General features: G+C 41.6%; 2 protein-coding genes across 4 annotated transcripts; both read left to right on the forward strand.

The window, feature by feature from the left end:
* Nucleotides 1-995: 995 nt before the first annotated feature.
* znf384b (zinc finger protein 384 b) lies at nt 996-10,207 on the forward strand. Of its 3 annotated transcripts, XM_070835936.1 has the most exons (11): nt 998-1,204; nt 2,847-2,914; nt 3,066-3,288; nt 3,896-4,009; nt 5,502-5,656; nt 5,738-5,829; nt 6,568-6,792; nt 7,969-8,136; nt 8,261-8,339; nt 8,483-8,641; nt 8,786-10,207. In XM_070835936.1, the coding sequence occupies exons 2-11, from the start codon at nt 2,849-2,851 to the stop codon at nt 9,170-9,172; spliced, it is 1,668 nt and encodes a 555-aa protein (XP_070692037.1). In that variant the 5' UTR covers nt 998-1,204; nt 2,847-2,848; the 3' UTR covers nt 9,173-10,207. The 3 variants fall into 3 exon arrangements, with proteins under 3 accessions (XP_070692036.1, XP_070692037.1, XP_070692039.1); XM_070835935.1 differs by having other exon boundaries at nt 996-1,204; nt 8,483-10,207; XM_070835938.1 differs by lacking the exon at nt 6,568-6,792.
* A 750-nt stretch (nt 10,208-10,957) lies between these two features.
* Nucleotides 10,958-21,073, forward strand: gnl1 (guanine nucleotide binding protein-like 1). Its single transcript, XM_070835850.1, has 12 exons — nt 10,958-11,155; nt 12,252-12,399; nt 12,731-12,867; nt 12,988-13,139; nt 15,349-15,420; nt 15,863-16,055; nt 16,288-16,386; nt 16,516-16,698; nt 17,493-17,671; nt 18,000-18,186; nt 18,413-18,553; nt 18,664-21,073. Exons 1-12 carry the CDS (start codon nt 11,083-11,085, stop codon nt 18,933-18,935), a joined length of 1,836 nt encoding a protein of 611 aa, XP_070691951.1. The 5' UTR covers nt 10,958-11,082; the 3' UTR covers nt 18,936-21,073.
* The last annotated feature ends 449 nt before the right edge of the window (nt 21,074-21,522 follow it).

Raw genomic sequence — 21,522 nt, forward strand, 5'->3', positions numbered from 1 at the left:
TACAACCCCAAAGTGTTGTCTTATATGGCAGCTCAAAAACACAAAATGGTCAATTACATCGATGCAGGAGAAGAAAATTAACATACTGTCACTTTTAACCATAAACTGTTGAGAAGCTCGAGCCATTAAATGTTTTGCGTTTTGCTCAGTAGATTATGAAAATAGTTGTCAATTAATGTACATGAATTTTGATCAACCAACCATATAATCATTGCAGCTCCAGTCACAAGTAATCATTGTTTGACTATAAAGTATCACAAGCCAAAAAGCGTGGCCCCCTGATGCTAAAACCGAAGGCTGGTGTATCAATGGGGCAATGCCCCGGGGCTCCAGACCCTCAGGGATTCAAAGGCCTAAAATGGTCTGAGAGATCTGGGGCCCCCTGTCAGGTATATTCAGCGCTCCTTGGACCTCTGGGGCTTGTGTAGGCTCTTTAGATAATCCACCCATGGTGTGAAGAGGACAAGGGCAAATAGAATGAAAATTATGGTAATTATTAATTTGAATGACTGAAAGACAAATCATGAATTTCATGGCACACATCATTAACTCAAGGGAAATAAATGCGTCATTTCAGGGTCTAAATTAGTGGAAAGTGTGCTTTAATTTAGTAAAATAAGGGAATGATTTGTCATTTGGGCTATTTAATGGAATGATTTCTCAAAAGTTTCTTTTAACTCTCTCACATAGCGCAGTGTTGTGATCCGTCCGACAGCACGTGAACGCAGCATGCCGGCTGCCTCGGATGTAACAGTGAAACCGTCTGATGCGTTTAAGGTCCACTTTCAGTATGTAGCTACTGCTGCTGCTGCAGTAAGGGCACCAGACCAGCTGACCGGGGGTACAAGTTTGATCACCGACATGTTTAACCCCACCGTCCCTCGGCGACAGGAAGTGACGTCACACCACACACACACACACACACACACACACACACACACACACACACACACACACACACACACACACACACACACACACACTTCTTTTGTCTGACGACCTCATCCGGAGGAAGTGGAGCTCAGACGAGGCAGCTGCTTCACCGGAGGGAAAAAAAATCTCGAAAAAAAAAAAAAAAAAAAAAAAAAGCAAAGGGGGAAACAAACTTCACTGGTTTTCAGGCATTTGGACTGATTTGAAAACTGAGCCCACATCGTCCCGGCCCAGGGGGGTTCCGGGTACGGACACGGAGCCGTCGTTACCGGTAAACGCCACTATTCTCCATGCAGTCGGTAGTGTTTTTCGGTAGATTTGCATGACTCTGCTGCCGCCTCTCTCCACCCGTCTCCACAGCCGGAAGTCTGTGAGGATGGTCTATTGGTTTTTTTCTCTTCGCTTCAGTTTTTTTTATCCTTTGTTTTTTTTTTTTTTCGCTTTGCTTGTTATTTTCTTCCCGAGCAGGAGGGCACTGCAGACACACAGTGCTGTCTGCTAGCTAACTGTATGTTAATCAGCATGTCGGGCCTGATTAACTACAAGATGCAAGGAGCCGAAATGGAGTCCGTCTGCTGAGCCACGGCTTATTGTAAACATTACATACACCTTATTTGTTCCTAGAGATATTTGCTTTTTTCTGTTTCATGGAGCGTGATGTGTCTCTTTTGAGCAAACTTGTAGCTAAGAAGTTGTATCTGCTGTAAGTACCATGAAACTGAGGCCGGCTGCTGTATGTTGGTGCTAAAAAACAGTCCATGTCCTACAGCTGAAGCTCCCAGTTAAGAAAGCAGAACATTACAGGACGTGACAATGAACATCCCAGGTGCATAAACTCAAACGTACAAAGTTAATCTCAGAGAACAACATGTTAGTTTTATGTCTCTAACCATGTTTATGGACTTTGGCTGTCTTCCTATCAGCCTATCAAGGTGGTTATTAAACCTTTATAATTCCTCTGTAAGGTCAGTGCTCCTCTGTTTATCTGTTTTTTAATGGATACTCACCGGTAGGATCCCACAGGGCTGGGCCCAGGGCTGCATCATAGACTGCCTTAGGAGCTCCACACCTCCAGGGGCCCTCAGAAACCCCAGCGTCACTATATCATTTGATTAAATTTTCTCACCGCAGATATTTTGACCTCTCATACTGGGAAGAGCACAGGTGTGATTCATGATATGAACTGAATAAACCTGGAGACCCTGAAACTGAAGCAGCTAAATGGAATTCAGCCATTAATAATGTTGTTGTACTTTGGCCTTTTGTAGTTTTGTCAGCATTAAAGGGCAGTTTCAGTTGACATGCTAAGGGACTTAGCAGGGGTCCAGCTATGTTACCTGAGGTTGAGACTGTGCCTTAAACACATCAGAAAGCTTTCTACAGGTCGACTGCTGCATATACGAAAAAGTTGTATAAAACCTTTTCTGGCTACAGAGCAATCTGCATGAAGTCTGGTGAATAGTCCTCCCTGATAAGGACACTGATTCTGTACTTTTTTTATATAAACTTTATTGTTCCTGGAGAGGAACAATAAAGTTGGAGTGTTTGTGTTTGTCAATGAACCATAATTGGAAATGTAGACCTGAAATACTCCTGCGTTACTGATAATACTGACATTGATAAATAACTTTCTGATGCTAGTTCTTGTATATAAATTCCCATCAATCAGGTTGGGAGTGATAACTGGTTATACTACTTTCACATTTGCGCCACAAAATGTGATGTTGCATTTTTTTCTAAATGGGGATCATTTGAGTTAAGTTGGATTACTCCTTTAACTGCTATGGTCTGTGCACTGTTTGTTAAGTCTTCGTAGTTTTGATATGTCATATTTATTACTGCAAAGTAATCAGTGGTAGTAGTGAGCAGGTCATCATTAGTAATCCATTGTTTCTGTTTTTGTTTCATTGCAGATATGATGGAAGATTCTCATTTTAATTCATCATATTTCTGGTCTCCCATCCCTACCGTACCAGGACAGGTAAGACTGGACAAGAAATCAAGAAAATGTGGTTTCATCAGGATTTATGTAGAGAAACAGCTCCTCTTGAGCAGTGTTCAGTGACTACAATAAAAGGATCGAGCAGGTCAAGTCTGCTTTATCGATGAAAACACGTTCTTTCTACTGACAGATTGAGAATGCCGTCTTCCTGAATAAGGTGAAAGAGCAGCAGGAAAAGAATGCTTCCTTCTCTACATCCTCTGCACCCCATTACCAAACGGCTCTTCTCACCATCCCCACTCCCGGGACAAAGACAGATGGAGGAGGGCAGGTTGGCAGTGTGGCACACCTCCACCCTCCTCACAGCACCCAGAACATCCTGCCCGTCTCCTCTACGGGGATCATGACAGCAGGTGAGTCTGTTTCTGCACGTAGAAGCCTCTGTTATTCATTTCACTATACATGTCACCTAATACCTAATGATCAAACCAGAAGAACACCAAAGGTTGAGGCTGGATAAAGATCCCACAAGTTTAGTCCTGAACCATAAAATAACAGCAGTGCATTGAATGTTTTTTTAGTTGATGAGAACAAATCTAAATTCCAGCTACACGGGACCTCTAGGCTGCACTGTGGGCAAGGACCAGAACAGCTGTGGGTAAAATGAACACCTGTGGGTCTCAGTTTATGCCACAACCTCAAGTCCTCTTCACACAATCAAACAGTGGCTCTGTGCTATCATACTCTTTTCTAGCATCTTAACACTCACAGTTTTGGCATATACACTTCTAGTTTTAGAATATTACACATATACACAAAATGTGATGTGAATACATTTTATAAACTGACTACTGGGGATTTCCTGAACGTAAAGGACACCCTTCATCTCAGACTGTTATCATGGGAAGAGCGCTGGCCACAATTATCAGCTTTGAAAATTCTTGGATTTCGCTCTTTGTAATGTGTGGTTGTTGGTTTTTTTTCTGTCTTGATTTCTGTCCATATTTGTTTTCGGTGAAGCGGGTCTGGTCATCACAACTCCTCAGGGAACGCTCGTCTCTCCCACCTCCTCTCAGTCGTTCGTCTCTGGTCATCCGGCGACAACTATGATCGTTTCAGCACTCCACTCTCCAGGTAAAACGCACAAAATGGCACACATACCACACGATTACTCCGGCATATGGTTCTAAAATGTAATGCCCTGATGGAGTTTTTTTTCTGTAAGACAGGCTGTCATTTAATCAATTGCATTCAAGCACACAACAACTTCACTTGATAGTTAAATTCTAAACACATTTAAACTTCATCAGATGTTTCTTGGGTGCATCTGCAGCCACATTTACTGTATTATTGAGTAAGAATGTAATTCACTTAACTGTCAAAAAAAGGGAGTAAATGAAAATAACTTATTGTTTCTCAAATGTACTGATAATGAGGAGTAGTAGTAGTAGTAGTAGTGTTGCATTTGATGAAATTGATATGAAACACCAGTGTAGATGGAATATAGTAATGGACCAACTACTCATAACAAATTTAGTTTAACTACCCATAAAAAAACACTGTATTCTAGTAGCATTAATGACTGTATCCTGGCTGAAATCAGCGTTTTCACAGTTGTCTGTGTGGTCCTGGTTTGTGTAGGCATATATATATACAGTGCTGTGAAAAAGTATTTGCCCCCTTACAGATTTCTTCTGTTTTTGCTTTATTGTCACACTTACATGTTTCAGATCATCAAACAAATTTTAATATCACACAAAGATAAATACAAAAAGCAGTTTTTAAATGATGATTTCATTTATTAAGGGAAAAAAGCTATCCAAACCAACCTGGCCCTTTGTATTTACTCAGGTTATTTATTAAAATTGGTTTGATGATCTGAAACATGTAAGTGTGACAATAAAGCAAAAACAGAAGAAATCTGTAAGGGGGCAAATACTTTTTCACAGCACTGTATATATATATATTTGCTTATGTGAGAGTAAGTTTTTGAGAATGCGAGAATCAGCAGAACCAAAAAACAAAAAAAAAATCAACCTCTGCAACATTTAATGTGCTGTGGCCCGACGATGAAATAAAATCAGATTTTGTTCAGTTTGCTTTTAATGATATCTCTGATGTATGAACCCAGTCGAGCACTTCTCTTCAAAGCACAGATTGTTCTCAGGAGTTACAATGCAACAAAACCAGAAAATGAGCAGCTATTGATTCAATTACTACCCAGGCTGTGCCAGTAACTAACGGTTCTTATGGGCTTTTGAAAAAATGAAAAGTATCTTCCAAGTTCAAGTGATGCTGCCACAGCTTGCCTATAAAATATTGGCATGCTTTTGTATTTAGTTCAAACCTTTTGTTTGAAGCGTTATTCATTTGATCATTTCAAATTGTTTTTAAAGCTCAATTTTTCACCAAGATGTTAGTTACACCTGAATTAATGAGCATATTAAAACATGAGACCGTCTGCAGCATGCTTCAATTTTGAGTTTGATGTCAGTACACCTACAGACTAACATGTAGAGGGATATTTATATACAGAAGGGCCCAAACTCAGAGAGCTTGCAAACCCCTGCTGTGTAGGTCAATAGTTTTCTCGCCCCTCAACCTGCTGCTGTTGATCCTGTTGTAGATAAAAAAGAAGCAGATGGGATGTCTCATGTGGTCGTGATGCCAGCGCCCTCCAAACGAGGCCGAAAGAAGAAGACAGCACTGTCCCGGGTCAGTCCTATGGGCGGACCGGGAAATGAAACATTAATACTGGCTCATCTGACAGCCGGTGGCCAGGTAAGTAAGTTCAGGTAGAGAAAAGGGAAATCTGAGTCAATAAAACGATGATCAGGTAACTTTTGATGTTATTTTTGACAGGTGACGTCTCTGCAGCATCATAGTGGAGACCCATATGACCTGTCAAATGAAGAGGAGGACCATGGCCCTAAAGATAGCACTAAGACATACAGGTACAGAGTCAAAACAACACGTGCCGTGCATCCCCATTTCTCCTCGCGCTAGCTGTGGAATGCAAGCCCACCTGCTTCTCTGTGTCCTGTCGAAATCAGCGTAGAGATGTTCAGCTTTTATATACAAACTAAGTCCTGCTGGACATAAGCGTTTGACACACAGGGACACCTCTTCTAAGCACACTTCACTGCATGTCATGGCAGAAGACGCCTGCTTCGTAGTGGACGGTTGATTCTTTCTCTTAATGTATTTGACATACAAATACATCAAGTGCTTCATAGACACTCTCCCCGTGTCTTCACACACTGGACATGATTTGCTACCTGGCCACTGCTGTCTCTTTGCCTTTATACAGCATGCTCTTTGAGTTGTAAACTCTCAAGCACTCTTGCGTCCTGTTCTCTCATTTTTTATAGTATCTACGTACCTTTCCCTGTCAGTTTTCACTGATTTCTCCCTTTCCCATCTTTCCCTCTGTTCACATGTCTTTTACATTTGATTTATCCCCATCTTCTTTGGTTTATGTTGTATTATTCATTTTCCTTTTTATTGTTTCATTCTCTATCATATCTGATTTCTATGGGTCAATCCTACATTCCTCTGTCTCCTTCCAACATCTTCTTTTTTTCTCCTTTTCCTCTGTCTTCTCTTGTGTCTCCTTTTCTGTGTATGTGTCCCTCTTCTTTCTCCTTGTTCTTCCATCCCGCCCTCCCATTTCTGTGTCTCTCCGCCTGTAGGTGCCGGATGTGTGCGGCGACCTTCCTCAGTAAGTCTGACATGCAGATCCACTCCAAGTCGCACACAGAGGCCAAACCTCACAAGTGTCCTCACTGCGCCAAGTCATTCGCCAACTCCAGCTACCTGGCCCAGCACATCCGCATCCACAGCGGGGCCAAGCCTTACACCTGCTCCTACTGCCAGAAATCTTTCAGGCAGCTCAGTCATTTACAGCAGCACACACGGTACTGCAGACCCCCCCTCCCCGTTGCCAACCCTGTACCATATTCCCCTGTCCTGTTAACTTGTCCTGTTAACTCCTGCCAAGTGCCTTTTAAAAGCCCAGACTCCTATCTCTTCTACTTCCTCCTGGGGAAGACATTTGAGAGGTGTACAGATGCATATTTCACTGCCATGTAGATATTGGCTTGCATGCTACCAGATCCATCCAGAAGTGACCTTTACAGAAAATTACTATTCAAATGACACCTTTTTAAGTTGGGCTCGGCCCATAACATTTTTCATAATTTATCCAATAACCAGAATTTCCATTTAAAATGCATGGAGCTCTGTTTTATTAATTGATACAATGAGACTTTGATAATATCTTTCTGTTTTCATTTGTGCGTGTGCACTATACCTGCTTCTCTCTGTACTGCTTGCATTTGCATTGTATTTTCCCGCTTTAAACATTTCTTTTGTCTGACCTATCATTTCTTCTGCCAGTGCTTCTTCAACAGAAACACACACGTACACATTTAGAAATACATGTCGAAGTGACGAAGGCAGACTTCGTACCATTGTGCTTCCCCATGTAACCCATTGTGTTATTATTCGGTATACTTCCTCATCAATGCTTTTTCTTACTTTCTCCATTGAATAGCATTTGTGCCACAATAATCCTTAGCTGCCATGCTCTGCTTTCCTGCTCTCTGCACTCATTTTGCAATCATCCTGTTGCTGCTCTTTTTGGCTGTCGTCCAATCAATTTGCAGTCATTTCTGGAAGCATGTTGATCTGAATGGATGTATTTGTAAAAGCCTTGAATTACTGTTGCTATATTTAATATTTTGCTCTTTTGTTTATACATCCCATATCATCTAGGACAGAAGGATGTGTGTAAAAAGGACAGAATCAAGATAATTCACTCACGCTGTTATTTTATGGTTTTATGGACATTTATATTAAGAACATAAATTATCACTGACACTGCACAGAGCAGAAAAAGTGAAAAATCATACAGGATTTTCACTTTTGTTATTTGTTATACTGCTCCAATCTGCTGTTTACTCTGGAATAGCCTTCCTGACAAGTGGCAATCACTTTGAATTATGTGGCCAGCACAGTATCGTGTTTGTCCTCAGTCTGCTTTTACAATACCCTTTCCCTTTCTTTTTCACCCTTCTGTCCGCCCTCATCAGGAACCACACAGAGTCAAAGCCTCACAAGTGTCCCCATTGTACCAAGTCATTTGCCAACTCCAGCTACCTGGCCCAACATGTCCGCATCCACACAGGAGTGAAACCCTACACCTGCTCATACTGCCAAAAGTGCTTCAGACAGCTCAGTCACCTTCAGCAGCACAACAGGTAAGTGAATCACTGGTCTTGGGTTTCTCATCTGCCTCAGTGTCTTTCTGCAGTCAGGTTAGATCATCATGGAAGTGGTAGGAGTCTGCACATGTACATGTATGTGGTTTTTTTCTTTATTCAGGATTCACACCGGAGATCGGCCATACAAGTGCTCCCATCCAGGCTGTGAGAAATCCTTCACACAGCTCTCAAATTTACAGGTGTGAAAGTATTTACTTTTCTTCTCATGCAGTGAGTGCATGTAATGTAATGTGTTGGGTATTACCAGTCTCACAGAATGCTTCGCTGCACTGTAAAACTTTTATAGACGTTTTTTTTTTTCGCTAACTATTTTTTTCCCCAGTCTCACCGGCGTCAACACAACAAGGACAAGCCCTATAAGTGCACCAACTGCAATAAAGGATACATAGATGCAGCAAGCCTGGAAGTGCACATGTCCACACACACAGTCAAACACGCGAGGATCTACTCGTGTGGTCTCTGCAACCGCACTTATACCTCAGTAAGACAAATGTCCATTTCTGAAGAGCATTTCTACATGAAACACTATGAATCGCCTCTCTGGCAGCAGACTCCTGGCAGCTACTTTACCTCGTGTAGTCATGTGTCCACTGTTTCCCCTCTACCTATCCTCCCCTCATCTCAGGAGACGTATCTGGTGAAACACATGGAGAAACACAACCCAGACCAGTTGACTGCACCGGCAGTCGTGGCAGCACAGGCGGCACAACAGAACCAGAACCAAAGCCAGGCCCAAGGAGCTCAGAGCCAGGTAGGGAGCACAGACGGAGGACCGAGTCGACCCGGGGGAGCCGGGAGTGGAGGAGCGGGCGACGGCCAGCAGGGACAGAGCCAGAGCAACTATCCCCAGACAGAGACCATCTCGTGTCCATTTGACCTGCACCAGTACAAGACAGTGTCTGCCAGTGACATCCAGTACAAACCAGTCAGTGTAGCTGACATTACTTCCCACAAGGACCTCTGTCTCACTGTGTCAGCATCCACCATTCAAGTGGAGCACCTCAACTCTTAGAGGTTATTAAAGGAGGGAGATTGCAAGGTGGGAAAGTAATGATTAATTCAAGAAAACAAGAAAGAAGCAGGATGAAGAGTCAAAGGATAAAAGCAATACTGAGATGATACAAGAACTTTGGAATACATGACCATGCCTGAACGATGGTTTGAGGCAGACTGGACAATATGGTGACACAGTATACCGAAGACTATAATTGAGTTTTGTTTTTTTTGTTTGTTTTTTGGGGGGGGGGGGTTGTCTCTTTGTTTTTTTTTTCTGCCTTGTATGATTTGTTTTCCTTTTGCTTAGCTGTCCGGTCTGAGTAGAAAGTGCATATTAAGGCTGCAATAAAGTATGTTTCAATCCATCACAGTGATGGTTTTATAATAGGAAGAGACTCAAAGAGATAGTGCTTCTCTTTATTGCTGTTTTATCACCTCCTGCTCTTCCCTTCAACCACAGCTTCAGCCAAGGCAATTTATGGCCTCTCTATTGATGAAATTGGTAGCTAACTGTGAAGGTAAATTTTTATACTTTCCTACAGAGACTTTCAGTTTTTACATCTGTGTTAACACCTCTTCTATGTTGTAAAATACATGTCAACAATTAATTCTTTTTAACCTTAAAAGGGACATAGAGGTCATTTCCTTTTCGGGAAAGAAAAAATATCAATCGTGTGTGTGTGCGTGTGTGCGTATATATATACATACATATATATATGTGTGTGTGTGTGTGTGTATGTATGTATGTATATGTATATGTATATATATATATATATATACACACACACACACACCAGTTTATAAAGTATGATTGAGTGTTTAAAGGACATGGTAATCCATATAACCTATTTAGACCCATTCACAGGCCTTGACATGACCCTCACAAAAGTGATGAGCAGGTTGATGTTTCATGTAATCCTATTGTACCGCTTTGTGTGTATGTCTTCAAAGTAATGTTATCCAAATGTGTTCTTGCTATTATACTTCCATGATGACAATGTTTATAATACGTCTTTACAGACATTCTGACACATCTGAAATTTGTTTTTTTTTCTCCAGTTTATAATATAATAAAACATCTGAAATGTTTAGCGTTTTTATGTTCTAGTCTAATGCCAAATGAATTACGTCCTTATGTGCCATAGACACTTTATGCAGGCACATTTATTAAGGACTCTTTCTAATCTGTCCATTATTTTCTCAATCATTTTATTAATAGTTTGGTCTATAAAATGTAAGAAAATAGTGAAAATGCACATAAAAATCATCACAAAAGCTTAAGTTGACTACAGACACTCTATCACATTTCAGAAGCCACAAAGTAAAGTTTATTGATTGCCATTTTGGCTAAGGAAAATTTCTTAAACAATAAATGATTAAAATAGTTGCTTCAGTTTCTGTCGATTACCCCCCCCCCCCCAGAAAAAAGAAGCAAACCCAACTCTCTACTGCTTGTGTTATTCATAAGGGTCTTAATGATGCCACTGTGCGGGCAGGTCTGCTGGGTGTTATTAGCATGTCTGCTCTGCTGGAATGTGCAAATTTGTGAGGTGTTTACAAAACTGGACTGTACCATTTAACCAGCAGAGGGGGGGGGGGGGGGTCACTGTTAGTTTAGCCAACACTGTCTGGGTATTCATAAATAATAGTAAGTAAAAGTAAGAGGGGTACTCGTTGTAGAGCCCAATCTTCATGACAACATCTAAGTCAAACCAAAATGATGTAAACTCGGGCAGTGTGCGGACACTGACATGTGGTCTCGTCCACCATTCTCCGCAGTCTGCAGTGGATATGGCGTCACTGAAAAGTGTAGGAGTCGAGAAACTTCATCCATGTAAATAACGCCAGTAAGAAAGCTGTGTGACAAGCTGTAGGTGACAATACACAGCACATAGCTTCAATATATTAACCAGCTGACTTGGAATCATGCCCCGGAAAAAGCCATTTAGCAACAAACAGAAGAAGAAACAGCTTCAAGTCAAACGGGAGAGAAAGAGAGGTAACTACATCTGCCGTTAGCGTTACCATGCTAGCATTAGCAGTTAGCTAACGGGTCATGCCCCACAGCTAAATGTAGTTAAGGAGCAAACTGCTTGTCTGTGTAGTGTTAGGTTAACGCTAAGTCTATTAAATCATCAGTCCGCTTGTTTAGCAGAGGAAAGAAACCTCCATGTTGTCTGTCAGCTAGCAGGAATAACAAACAGCGGGATATAACTTGACGAGGACAACAGAGCAGCTCAGGCTCGTACATGTGTTACAGGAGCGTCAAAAAGATGCATATGCATTTAAATTTAGCTCCTAATAATACTACGCAGAGTGCCAGATTAGCAGAGGACGTGAGATAATGTGCTGTCACCTACAGATCAATTTCAAAACAGCACTGAGCAGTGATGACATGTTGTGCTCACAGATTTCTCCATGTGTTTGATAAGCACTCAGGCATCAGCTCAAGACACAGCCACAGCCACCACTCGCTGTTTTATCCCCCTAAACGTGTGTGGTCGACCGTTTAAGTTGATGAATTGCCACCAAATTTGGAAAAGTTATTGATATTCGTTCACATTTCCAAAATGTAGACGTAAAGACTTACAAACGTACTGTTAACATTTCGTTGGATCTTTTTATGTTCAATTATAAATGGACTAGTAAGAAATGTATTTGTTTCCATGTCAAGATCAGGCCCTGTAGTCTGTTCAGTGTGTTAAAAGTGAAAAAGGAATGCCAATCAAGCTGTGTCTTCTCAATACAAACGTCTGTAGAGATGTACACACGGTGGTTAATAACTTAATCAGTGCAGGAGGCAGCTGTTGAGTCAGTATACTTGTCATCAAGGTGTTAAGATGTCAGAACAATTTGATATTTGTTTTTATTTGGTTTAGTTGTTCATTTCAATCAAAGTTTTTAACATTTATTCTGAAGATGCTACACCTCCTCCAGGATTGGGACATGGCAGAGGACACTTGATAAGAATCATATTGATATCTGTAATAGTATAAGTGGTATGAGATCATGATATTGAAAAAATTATTGCTTAGTGGTGCATGACATATACTTGTGTTGGACTTTGATCCCTGACCTTTGCCCCTGACTTTTAGGTGACACAGGCTCTGGGCCTAGCAGCCGCAATGCCAGTGTGGAGCGGGGAGGTGACCGACAGTCGGACACCTCAGACAGTGAGACCACTGATATTAGGAGAATGAATCAGCAGCCCTTCAGTAGAGAAGGTAGATATGACCCCAACAGGTGAGTTGTCAGTGTATAATTACTAATATGCACTTTGATTCATTTTCATTTAAAGAATGGTATTGTTGATTGAAAAGTACGCAGAGAGATAAATACACCCTGTGCACTGCATGTCTATTATGGCATGCACGGACACCAAAAACTACTGTCGCTACTCTATAATAATTAATTTGAGCAGTATGTCAGAGTGTCACCACTGTATTTTAGTGACTTTATTTTGAAACGTGCATGTTTGAAATGTACATTTAAATTATTTGTATTTTTAGATGTACAAACCAATGTTTTACAAATGAGTAGCCTTATTTACGCCCCCTTGCACTCATCTCTTCAGGTTTCGCCTGCACTTTGAGAAAGAGAGTAAAGAGGATGTGGAAAAAAGGAAGAAGTTGGCCAGGGAGAAGGTGCTACAACAGGTCTCAGACAAAGAACTTGAGATGAACATCAATGACATCTACCCCTCAGATAAAGGTCTGGCTGTTTTTAATGCTTTCCACATGACAGTCTCAAAATAAGCCAAACAGATGAGCAGAGTAGGTTAATGGAGTGGGTCACTGCTTGACACGCTGAAACTTGATTATTCACTGCCAGGTCTTGGTTTCCCACGACGGCCGTCCTGGAATTATGAGATGACACGAGAGAACCTGCTGAGGAAAGAGGAGAAGTCGTACAGAGACTACCTGGATGACCTGCACTCCAGAAACCCACCTGGCTCTCTCAGCCACTTTGAGCACAATCTTGAGGTAGGTTATGATGCTGGACCAGTTTGATCTGAGAGTGATAGATAAGCGAGAGATGATTACATGACCAGATGTGGGGAATAACAGTGACATGGTCAATGATGCAAAATGCTGTTAATTTACACATTGCTGGAAACATTGCAGTTGCTACTGTATATTTAATGCCCCAAGTCAAATAATTGCCCGTCTTTGTCTTAGCAATGAATCCAGCAAGTTGAAATTCACTCCATTCTTTGTATTAAATCATCCAGCAAGTGATACTATACATGCCAGACCTCACCAATTTTCTGGTGAGCCACGATTAGTCCGATGGTGAACACACTTGCTTTTGGCCTCCATATTAATTGTTTACTTATTTCTCCTCTTCATATTAATTGTTTTCTTGAGCTGAGAGCATTGGGTTTAGCATGCAGCCACTGAATCATTTTTGTTATATGAGGGCCAGGTATTAAAAGCTCAGGCTGCCAGCACCTTTTCTGTGGAAAATGAGCATTTGTTAATCCTGTTGAACCTTTTGAGAACAGATAACAGCATGAAGTAATCCTGCTTCTTTAATGAGTTTCTCTGTATATTGATGATTACCTAGCAGACTTGCTTTACCATTAGATAACACAGGCTGTTATCTAGTATAGAACTCCAGCATGTACCATGAACTGAAAATTTAATTGGGGAAAAGTTGGATTATGTAGAGATCTGTTAGAATTTAATGATGTGTCTGTGTATTGTGTAGTATTTTCCACAGGGGACAAAGTACCATCATATTTTACAAGTTCTGGCTGCCGGCCAAACAGCGGACTACTCATTTAAATCCAGCGGGCTGCAAGATTATATTAATTTTGATTCATATAGTTTTTGACTAACAAGTTTGCTGTGCATGTATATTTAATGACCACTTGCCTCTACTTCAAAACTATGCTAACACAATGGGAAATGTGCCTGTCTGTATCAGTGCCCACATGCTCTGTATATATGGGTATGTGGGGGGGGGGGGCACTCACCGCAGAGGTTACTTTTGAGCTGTGTGTGTACTTGTCAAGTGTTGGATAAATATCAGCAAAATAATTGATGACAAAACACATTCAGAATCGCATTGATTGCACAAACGGGGCATCGTTATTAGATTTCAGAAAACACTGGTGGCAGCAACTTGACGATAGTGCAGTGAGCATTTAAAAATCCACTGAAAGTGCCGCTTTTTCCATATATGCCTCACAGGCGTTTGTGAGCCTAATGAGTGAACAAATGAATGAATTATCTTTATTTACAGTGTGCAGTTTACAGCAAAGCCATCTCTAAGACGCTTTGCAAGCACACAAGAACAAGCAATGGTGTCAAAGTAACAAGACCACGTCACATGAGGAAAATGTAGGCGTTGCTTCAACTTCACAATGTAATTTCACTGTTTGATTGTCCTAGAATGCTATTTTTTGCCATTGATCAGTTACGCAAACTAATATCAGATGCCTCAAAACTTGTTTTTACAACAAGTACATTCAATGGAACTATACTATGGTGTATGTTTATCCACACCATGCACTTTATCTATGGTTTACATTTTGATTTTTCCTATTATTGAATAATTTTCTACTGCTTTGTGTGTAACAAAGTGAATGTTCATTCTGAAATTATACCTACTTCCTGTGGCTTCAGAATGGACCAGAGGCCACCAAATTTGGGTTTATACGGCTTAAATGTTTTTCTTCAGGGTCTCCCCCCCCATGCCCCCAGATAACCCTAGCTGCCCACTTTTCCCCACAGGCTGGCTACTCCATATCCTAATGGGAATCTATGGTGTGATGTAGCTCAGTTTTACTCAGGCTGTGAAAATATTAACGCTATTTTTCAAAATCAAACCGTGTAGATCATTTAATTTCAAAGCGTGGGCTGAGCTCAGGAGGCACATCACAGCAGAAGCAGGGCTTGAGCAGCTGGTAGTGTGATAAGTGACTCTTAGTAATCTAGAGATGATGGCTTTTTAAGTGGAGCTGAGGATCAAAGTAATGGAAAAATAAAATGTATATGAATGAATAAGCGGCCTGTTTGAGCAGGTTGTTTGGCCTTGATTTGATGGCTATTATTTCCATTGCATTGAAATGGTGCATTACATTAAACAGAATAATAGATGTTTGCCTAAATTGGTGTTTTAAAAATGATAAAAAACAAAAATTGTGAGTTTATAGGTATTGCTTTGTTTTTAATCTTTGTTTTTTAGACGTGGAGGCAACTATGGAGAGTGTTGGAGATGTCAGATGTCATCCTGCTCATTGTGGACATCAGGCACCCGGTAGGTGATCATTTAACGCCTGTGAAATGGATCTGACCACTGGGTGGAGACACAGTCAACATCCAGCTGAATATCCGACATGATGTGTATCATTTATCTGTTTATGTACCTGACACAAATTTGCTATGTTTTTGTTTCGCACTTTGGGTTGCCTAAAATAGTTCTCCACTCAAATTAGCAGCTCAGTTTAGCAACATCTCACAGTGTTTCACGTTGACCATTTGTTTGTTAGTTAAATTTAAACCCAGTTCTTTGGTTCTAATTATAAGACATCAGCTCTGACATACTTTAAACTTCTAACAAGCCAGATATACTTTATGTGAAGTGAAATCATGTCCTCTGTTTAGAGTTTCCAGTATTAAAGTAACAAGCACAACATGTCCTGTCCCTGTTGATAAGAATACGCTCTAGTGGTTTAATTATCCTCATGTAAATCACACAGGTGCTGCAGTTCCCTCCAGCCTTGTACCATTACATCACAGGAGATCTCCAGAAGCAGGTGGTCCTGGTGTTGAACAAAGTCGACCTGTGCCCTCCCCCACTGGTGATCGCCTGGAAACACTACATGACCTCCCAGTTCCCCCACCTGCAAATAGTCAGCTTCACCTCCCACCGTGGACAGCCCTACAGCACAGGTGAGGAGAGGGAGAGTAGGGGGAGGACAGGAGGTTGGGAGAAAGTGGTGGGATAAGAAGAGGACTGAGTGACACATAAAAGATGACATCAGACAGACATTAATATTGAAATAAACCTACCACTCAGGCAGTTAATTTGAGTGCAGTATCACCAGAATACCCTGACTGGCACGTCTTGTTGCAGTAATAATAACCCGTCTGTCTGTCTTTCTGTCTGTCTGCTGGCTTGCAGTGCTCCAGAAGAAGAGGATGAGGAGGAAGGCTGACTGGGGTCATGCAGGTGGTCCTTTAGATATCCTGAAGGCTTGTCAGGAAATCACAGCAGGGCGAGGTGGGTGTTTGTCATCTTTACTCTTGCACACACATAATAAAGCCATGGAAACGCAGATCATCTGTCAGCTGTTTACTCTGTGAATGATTCTTAACATGTCGTCTTAAGTGTTACCTCTCGTTTTCAAAGTTGATCTATCCAGCTGGGAGCAGAAGATTCAGAGAGATGCCGTTGCTGAGCGAGTGGATGGGGAGCGGCTGGATGAAGGAGCAGAGTCTGTGCTGATGGAGCATCAAAGTGACAGCGCTATGGAGATGAGCAGTCTATCCCAAGAGCTTTACAAAGACGGGGTTCTCACACTTGGCTGCATAGGTATACAGTATACAGAGTTTTCTCCGAGAAATTGAGCCCTGTAACAAGATAAAAAATTTCAGTGGACCAACAGGTTAATGTTTTGGCACATAAAAGTTACTGTGTCTTCCTGTAGAAAGGCAAAGAATGCTGCTGAACCTGACCACTAGACAGGAATAATCAGAGATGTGATTTGTAGATATTGAAGGCAGGGTATGTAACTTATCTTAGACAATTTTTGTCATATTGAAATGATCTCAACAGCCTGACAGCTACCAATAAATCAAATAGTTTGACAAAAAAATAAAAATCAGGTGTGTGTGGCCATCACCGACCAGTAATAAGCCCGTCCTATCTGAATGATTGGATGACTGATCTGCGTCAATGCTGCTCTTTTACTCGTTGCGGATGAGCAGAGTCTTTCAAAAGGCCAGGCAGACTTTCTGCAAAAGTTAGCAAACTAGTCACACAAGAATGACAGAGGAAGTGCAGGCCAGCAGCTCAGCCTCTGAGCCAAGACAGCAGTAGCTAACTCAGAGCTAGAGGTAACATTACATCCGTGACAGCTATTTTACTTCTACTCAGTCAGCAGTAGTGCACAGAATGAATGATGCGATGGAGTCATCCTGTGGTCCAGTAGTAATGTCAGTCAGGAAGTGCGTGTATGTGCGTTGTCGGGGAGTGGCTTTGCAGGGAGGCTTGAGCGGAGGGATATTTTTGGTTCTATAGTTTCAGAATCTTGCTACACTTCGTAGTTTCTCCGATGTTGCAGACTCTGCCTTGAAGAAGTAATCTTAAAGCTTGTGTTTCACCAGGCTTTCCGAATGTTGGCAAGTCATCTGTCATAAACAGCCTGGTGGGGAGGAAGGTGGTGAGCGTGTCTCGAACCCCAGGTCACACCAAATACTTCCAGACCTACTACCTCACCCCAACAGTCAAACTCTGCGACTGCCCTGGACTGGTTTTCCCCTCCCGTGTCGATAAGCCGTTGCAGGTACAAGCTTACTTTTGTACTTGTACTTGAGAGCAGATGTGACTCCTGTGTTTTCTTGCCTGTTTAGACTTAGAAATGTAATTGTATTGAACAGCACATTCGCACACCTCTTGTTAAATGGATTATTGATTTTATACATTCTCTCTTGTTTCATATGCTCTTGGTGAATGATTGTTTTGAGTGATGGTTGCTCAACTTTTCAAAACTATTTTTTTGGATGCTACTCTGCCATTTTCAAAGAATTTTCATTTTCTCTTTGGTTTTTCTTATTGATCTTTCTTTCTCCCTCTTGTCTTTTATCTTTGCCTTTTGTTATTTTTTTCTCTAGATTCTGACAGGCATCTACCCAGTGTCTCAGCTGCAGGAGCCCTACAGCTCAGTTGGTTATCTGTGTGAAAGGACCCCTTTCTTATCTGTGCTGAAGCTCAAACATCCTAGTTTGCTGGAAAATGACCCCCACCAAAGAAACCAGGGGTCTGAAGAGCTCAGCTGGACTGCATGGGATGTGTGTGAGGGTAAGCCAATTATCAGTGACACCGACCATCTAATTTGTTACTGCTTTTAATAGTTTTGGAGTCGTATGTGCACTGTCACTCACCTACTACCTCAGTACACCAAAATATTGAGACGCAAATGGCCAGCTTCCCTAAACAGGCATCCCAGTCATGGCCCATTATCCACTGTAAAATATCAAAAGCTGCCATTAAAATGCCCCCCCTTCCGTCTCCTTTTGTTCTTTAGCATGGGCAGAGAGGAGAGGCTACAAGACAGCAAAAGCAGCCCGCAACGATGTTTACCGTGCAGCTAACAGTCTCCTGCGTTTAGCAATTGATGGCAGATTGTGCCTCTGCCTAAGACCACCTGGCTACAGCTGCCTCAGAGGTAAAGGACACTCTTCCATAACTCATCATTTCAGCTTCAAGGGTATTTGTAAAGTTAAACCGGCAAGTGGGCGGAATTAATTTATTTCTGGGATTATTTATGGTCTACAGAGCATTGGGAAAATCACCCAGACTTGCCGGAGATTATGGCACTTCAAGGAAGGGCGGCAGAGGAGGAAGGGACAGGAGACAGGGATGATGACGATGACGGAGAGTCCAGCACCGAGCCGGAGGAAGAGAGAGACCGGGACGCAGATGATGACGAGGATGGAGATGGGGATGATGAAGATGACGGGTTTGGGCAACCAAGAGAGAAGAGTGAGAAGCCATCTGGCTTCACTGTCAACATGTACAATGTCCTTCGGGAAAATGAGTGCGAGTGATAACGGAGGGAAAGACGAGCAGGAAGACATTCATTGTTCCTCTTCCCTGACTTTTCCCCATTTAGCCCAGTGCAATTTTCATTTCTTTTTTTTTTTCCCTAAATCTGCATTCCTTCTCATTTTTTCTGCATCCCCTCTCCTCATGTCATTACCTTCTCTGTACATTGACATGATCTCTTCTAATTCATTCACCCTGTTTCCTTCTCCCTCTTACATACAGAGCATATTCGTGCATTCCATGCTGTGCCTCTGCTCTGCTTGGTCACCCATGAAGTTTATTCTTTAGTGTTGCTTACTGGAATGGGTTTGGTTTGGTTTGATTTAATCTCTCCTTTATTGCATGTACTTCTCAGAGACAAATGAACAAAGTAACTTCCCTCAGACTGGAATAATCAACCAGCTGATTTTCAATCTCTTTATCGATAAGTGACTTCACAGCTGAGATGCCAAAGTTCAGGGAAGGATGATAACACAAATCAGGAGCACTGTCAACATGATGTCATTTACTGGAGCAGCCATTTGGCTCTCAGAGCAGCTGGAGATTTAAGAAACCGACTCTAAATCTTCTTTATAGACCAGAGTTTGTCACAACTTTGGTTAAACTTTGATGGGGGATGGGATATGGGAGATATTTGACCATAAAAGTGAAACATTATACTTGCAGTTTTGCTGTTACCAGTATTACAGCTCTGTTCAAGGTTCATTTATCTAAACTTGGTTTTGATTTTGATTATACTGTATCTGAGAGAGAGATTTTATTTGATGTCGTTCTACACAGTCAGCAGGAAATTTCAAAAACAACTTGGGATGGTGGGAGGGAAGGGTTGTTGAATCCTGGCTCTTTCAGGAATTTAACCTGTAGTGTTTTAACTACTGCAAAAATAATCCTTAAATGCTGATGGAGATCTACAGTGTCGTGTGCAGGATTTTCGCTACACTCATTCAACAAATTTATATGCTAATGGAAGTACAGCAAGTTTGATCCAACAGATTTCTTAAACGTCTGTTACAAGAATAGTGCAACATTTTGGGTAATGCACTTACTCACTTTCTTCCCATGAGTTAGATGAGAAGATTGATCTTGTTCCAGTCATGTATCTGCTCTGTGAAAGTGAGGATGGAGGCAGGTTAGCTATGGCTAGTTTAGCACAAAGACTGGAACAGTAGGAATCATCTGGATTATCTGTCCAAAGGCAACAAAACCTGTATACCAGGGCCTCTGAGGAAGAAAAAGTTGTGGTTTTACAGGAGGATTAAATAGTTTCTGTTTTCTATTTTCATCTTTCTTTGCCAGATGCAAACTGCCTGCTAACTAGACACTGCTGGTTGCTGGGCAACTTCACATGAATACTGAAAACATCCCCTGTTTTCAGTCTCAGTGCTGTGCTAAATTAACCAGGTGCTGGATTTAGCTTCATATTTACCGGGCGGACATGGGAGTGGTATCAATCTTCTCACCAAACTCTCTCCATGAAAGTGAATAAGTGAATTTACCAAAATGTCAAACTATTCCTTTAACCACACTGAAAGAGAGACTTGCCATCTTAGCTCCCATCTGTCCATCATTATAAATAACATTAGACACTCCACCTTTGCTCTGTCGTAGGTTTTATGAACCAAGAGTTTGACGTGGTGCTCAATTTCAAAGTCAGATCCTGTACTGCTGTGCAGACACCTGCTGCAGACGATCCTCGTCAGCACCACGTTTATGCTGTTTGTCCGGCCTGACTCTCTTTCTCTGTGGAGTGTGACGGCCCCGCTACAATCTCGAGTGCTGTATAATTGCGTGCTGTTGTCGTACCTCATACATGTGCTCACGGAGGGGGACTCTACAGCACAGTGCTGTGTTACTGTGTAATACATCACACTGCAGCAGTCATTTCTACCATTGGCACAATGCAAAGCAATTACTCAGCACTACCATGCTGTTAGAAACACAACAGACTTTGTGTTGATGTGGATTTATTATTATTATTATTATTATTTGGAAAAATTAAAGCTGACGGCGTCTGGAGAGTGTAGTGTGAAGGCTTGAGGTGTGTTCAGGCCGTTTGCTGCATTCCTCATTTCATTCCTAGTATGCCTAATGATGACTGGACTGCTTTCTGCAATAAAAGAAAATAACCCTCTAAACCATATTGGAGTCTACAACTGTTTCTGTTTTATTTAAAGACCTCTTTAAGATATTCACTGGAGTAACCTGTGTGAGATAATGCATGCAGATTATTAATTACGTTGGCAGGGTTCTTTTACTAAAAAAAAGTTAAACACACACACCATACCAAATCCTATTTATTTCAAATGCACATCATTTAACAGAGAACCTCCCCTTAAAATGTTTTGATAAATTTTTGAGATTAAAGTGGACAGCTTGGACATGTTTGGATGAGCTCTGTTAGACTAATTACACACACTGCCTGAATGCCAAATTAACTTAGTTATAGATTTATTCTCAGGGAGATATTTGTGCTTTGTGGTTAACGTTGTCTTGTAATTAGTCAGTGGACTCCCTTTTCTGAATACCAAAGACAGATAATTACGATGACGAGATTTACTGATACTAACGATCAAGCTGCACCACACTTGG

The sequence above is a fragment of the Pempheris klunzingeri genome, chromosome 8, assembly GCF_042242105.1.
Source record: "Pempheris klunzingeri isolate RE-2024b chromosome 8, fPemKlu1.hap1, whole genome shotgun sequence".
NCBI lineage: Eukaryota > Metazoa > Chordata > Actinopteri > Acropomatiformes > Pempheridae > Pempheris > Pempheris klunzingeri.